At 42.2% G+C, this 4,581-nt stretch overlaps 1 protein-coding gene across 1 annotated transcript; it reads right to left on the bottom strand.

Moving 5' to 3' along the window:
- Positions 1-2,914: 2,914 nt before the first annotated feature.
- On the bottom strand, positions 2,915-4,167 carry LOC137968756 (uncharacterized). Its single transcript, XM_068815252.1, has 2 exons — positions 3,960-4,167; positions 2,915-3,870 (listed from the first exon to the last, which is right to left on the bottom strand). Exons 1-2 carry the CDS (start codon positions 4,165-4,167, stop codon positions 2,915-2,917), a joined length of 1,164 nt encoding a protein of 387 aa, XP_068671353.1.
- Between the last annotated feature and the right edge of the window lie 414 nt (positions 4,168-4,581).

Genomic DNA, 4,581 nt, shown 5'->3' with positions numbered 1-4,581 from the left:
TATGAAAGAACCAAGTTAGTGAAATGTTAGAGCACTTCAAGGCGCAACTATGGACATTGGAGAAACTTGTTATATTCGAAGTGGTCTATCATGATTAAGACTATTAACTGTAGTGGATGTAAATTCTAATGGACATTTAATGAGCCGCGTTTTGTAGCAGATGAAATCAATATTCTTTTGTGACTTCTCCAAGTTAAAGAAAATGATGGTGTTTCAAATCCCTTTAAAAGATTACAAGAACTGAGAATACAGTCAAATTACCTCTTCTTCGTCTTGATCATCCGAAGGAACTGGGACAGGTGACACAGAATCCGCACTCATCAGTACTTGGCAGTCTTTCTTTTTTTCATTGTTTGTTTCAGTTTTCTTGCTGTGACTATTCTTTACCTATAAAATGAAGTCAACAAAGAAGTCAATCAGTAAGGCGGTCATATCAGCACAAGGCTTACCGGTATAACTGCTATTAACCCGAATTGGCGGAATGACCGAAATTTCAACGAATCAAATATATTGCATTTGACTTTTTGTTAACTGGAATAATTAACGCATTTAAAACTAACATGGGTAGCAGATGAAATCAATATTCTTTTGTGGCTTCTCCAAGTTAAGGAAAATGATGGTGTTTCAAATCCCTTTTAAAGATTACAAGAACTGAGAATACAGTCTAATTACCTCTTCTTCGTCTTGATCATCCGAAGGAACTGGGACAGGTGGCGCAGAATCCACCCTCATCAGTACTTGGCAGTCTTTCTTTTTTATTGTTTGTTTCAGTTTTCTTGCTGTGACTATTCTTTACCTATAAAATGAAGTCAACAATAAAGGCAATCAGTGGGGCGGCCATATCAGCACAATGCTTACCGGTATAATTGTTAATTAACCCGAATTGGCGGAATGACCAAAATTTCGACGAATCAAATATATTGCATTTGGCTTTTTGTTAACTGGAATAATTAACGCATTCAAAACTAAAATGGTTTTTTTCCAGAAATAGAAAGTTCCCACAAAAGAACCGCTTTTGCCCGGCATAACACGTCTATGAACACGATAAAATCTCATTGTTGTTAGGTTTTGTCAAGGTCCGTTTTTATTCTGAACTTGATTTTAGAACAAATTTGTTCTGTTAAATATACGGTTAATAGGAACCCTGTTAATTTGAATAGAGTGATAGATTTTGTTTACAAAGGACGTACTAGAACTAATCACTTATGAAACAATTGCGCTACGTGCGCTTTCTACGATTAGGATACTGGGTACTTACTGTGCGAGATCTCTTTTTTTGGTGGTGACGCTTCTTCGTGGCCCTCATCTTCTGCAGCTTGAGTCAAGTTTTTTGATGACCACGCGAGATCTCGCTCATTGAGCTCATCATAGTCATCTGCGAAAGTGAAAGTGAAAATAATGTGTAATTAAGGAAGGCTTAAGAAGGGTGCGATTATTGCTAAATAGGACAGCTCTAAAATATCCCTTTCGATGTACGATTCTTCCCGAATGATCTCTTGAAGAACTTCGCTTTGTAAAAGTTTTCTTGACACGATAATTAAAACTAAGAAGTTTTCGAACAAATTATAATGCTTTAAGGGTTGGTAATAATAAATGGCTTGTGGAAAAAATGTAGAATAATATTTTTATGGGAACTGAAGCTGTGACATGCATTTGGATTTGGCGAGAAATAAAGAGCGGGAAATCAAATTTGGTTGACACAGTTTCAGCACGGTGTAATTGAATTGCACAGTGCTTCCAACTGTTTGGCTCAGTGGATATTGCATTAATTGGTCCTAAACTGTTCTTAAAACAAGTTAGGGATATGGAAGCCGTCAGCCTTCTTGAAGGCAAGGTGTTAGAAAACGATATGGGGCACGTTTTAATGGAAAATGCGCAAGATTCTACACCGCCCGAAGGCCATCAACTGCTGAGGTCGTGTAAGGTTCGCAGCGTTTATTTACTTACCTACAGCCAGGCAGATGTTGGTGTTGTACCAACACGCGAAGAATTTGCAAGAGTAGTGTTGGATAGTTTCAAAAATGCAGACCCTTGTTCGCATTGTGAGGTAGTGCAGTGGGTCTGTAGCCAAGAACTTCACAGGGACAGAGGCATACGCTACCATATGGCCGTGAAGCTCAGTGGTCGCCGACGTTGGCTCAAAGTGCGAAATTACACCGATGATAAATTTTCAATCAAAGTTCACTTCAGTAACCACCATCTCAATTACTATTCTGCTTGGCAATACACTACGAAGGAAGATTCTTCGTACCTTGAATCACCGAACCATCCAGGTTTAGTGAATTACTCGGAACAAACTTCGTCCCTGAAAAGTCGATCGCCCACTAGAAATGCCTCCGAAGACGGGAATGAGTGGAATGAGGGTAAGGGAAAAAAAAAAAGGACGTCGTAAAAACTTAAGCGTTTATGACGTGTCACAAGTAGCGGTGCAGAAAAGAATAAAAACGCGTCTTGAGCTTCTTGTGCTCACAAACCAACAGAAGAAGGAAGGTAAAACAGATTTAGCTGAATTAATTGCTAACGGAGGTAGCAAAGCTGTAGATGAGGCACTTGCTGTAGGATGGGAAATAGGTGAAGCCGAGAAAAAGCTTGATAGATGTAAATCTTCTAGAATAGATATTTTATACCGCGAAATGGGGAAACAATGTGTTGACGGCTGTGGCAGGCGATGGCTGCACATGGCAGAAGATACCCTACAGTGTAACAACATTCGAATTTGTGTAGGCAGTGCGGAACCTTCTAAAAAATACCAGAGGGAAATACCGCAACATTCTTTTAAAAGGGCCCACGAACTGTAGGAAAACGTTTTTACTCAATCCCTTGAATATAGTGTCCAGAACCTCCACTAACCCTGCGACTACTACTTTTGCCTGGGTTGGCGCAGCAGAGGCAGAAGTTGTATTTCTCAACGACTTCAGGTGGTCACCACAAATAATTCCTTGGCACGACTTGCTGCTTTTGCTTGAGGGTCAGGAAGTCCACCTACTAGCCCCAAAGACCCATTGTTGGTTGTCTCTCGATAAAAGAGGAAGAGTTTACGTTGCGCTCCAAAACAATGTACATGTACTAAACTGCCAAAAAAATAGAAAGTAAAATAATGTAAGCGGTGTGAATGCATGTAACTGCGTAGTCCAAATGCGGAGGCACAGAGTCGATTGCAGATTTCGCATGGAATCCCTTCTGTTGGTGGGGTCCAGCGTAGTTGTGCCTGACGGATTTTAGCTTCAATGTTGGTAGAATTGGCTCTGTCAAGGACTTCTTGATTTGTGACCGGATCCTGCCACCGTATCCGCATAATTGATCGTAATGATTGTGTGTGGAACTGTTCCAGCTGTTTAACATGTCTGCGGTACAGAGTCCATGTTTCACAGCCGTAGAGCAGTGAAGAAATATCCACAGCCTTGTAAACTTTGAGCTTAGTTGCAAGGCGAAGGCCTTTGTGCTGTAGGACCTTGGTGCGGAGTCTGCCAAGTGCCTGGTTTGCTTTCTGTATCCTGGTTGTGATTTCTTTATCCAAAGAGCCATCGTTGGAGATGATGCTGCCCAGGTATCTAAACGACTTGACGTTCTTGAGTTGTGTGTCGTCGATAGTGATAGAAGGTTGCTGAGGAGAACTTGCAGGCGCAGGCTGAAGGAGAACCTCGGTCTTACAAAGGCCGAACAACTTTGCAGCTTCCGAGAACTTGTCAGTGATTACTTGCAGATGGTTTTCCTTATGGACCATCAAGGCACAATCATCAGCAAACAGCGCCTCAATTTGGAGTCTCTCCAGTGTCTTCGTTCTCGCTGAGAGGCGTCTCAGATCAAACAGTGAACCGTCCAAGCGGTATCTGATGTAAATACCAAATTCCAGGTCTTTAGAAGTAACACCTGGGTAAAGAACAGGTTGAAAAGCACTGGTGCGAGCACGCAGCCTTGTTTTACGCCATTTGTGATGCCGAATCTCTCAGAGGGTTCACCGTCTACTATCACTTCTCCTGTCATGTCATCATGGAATTGTTGGATGAGCTTAACGAATTTTGCCGGACAGCCGAGTTTTCCGAGAATGACCCTTAGTGCCTCGCGGTTGACAGTGTCAAAAGCTTTAGTGAGATCTATAAAGACCGCGTAGAGGCTCATGTTCTGCTCACTGTATTTCTCTTGGATCTGTCTAACAGCAAAGACCATATCAACAGTACTTCAATTACAGCGGAAACCACACTGTGACTCCGGAAGGTTCTTTTCTGCAATCGAAGGGATAACTGTATTCAACATAATGCGTGCTAGAATTTTTCCAGCAATGGAAAGAAGGGAGATGCCTCTGTGGTTCCCACAGTCTGCTCAGCTGGCATTTCCTCCTCTTCCCAAATGCTAATGAGAATGCTATGGAAAGCCTGGAGAGCCTCATTGCTAAGTGCCTTATATACTTCTGCTCGGATTCCGTCCCTTCCTGGTGCTTTGCCACTGCTCATCTGTCTTATGGCCTTTTGGGCTTCTTCCATGGAGGGAGTGTTGTCGAGTTCTTCAAGGACTGGTCTCTGAGGGATATGGTCAAGTACTGTCTGGTCAACCGAGGATGGACGGTTCAGGAGCTGGCTGAAG

Source organism: Montipora foliosa, chromosome 8 (genome assembly GCF_036669935.1).
Source record: "Montipora foliosa isolate CH-2021 chromosome 8, ASM3666993v2, whole genome shotgun sequence".
In the NCBI taxonomy this organism is placed as follows: domain Eukaryota; kingdom Metazoa; phylum Cnidaria; class Anthozoa; order Scleractinia; family Acroporidae; genus Montipora; species Montipora foliosa.
The sequence above is the reverse complement of the archived record's forward strand: the minus strand, read 5'-3'. Positions and strand labels throughout refer to the sequence as shown.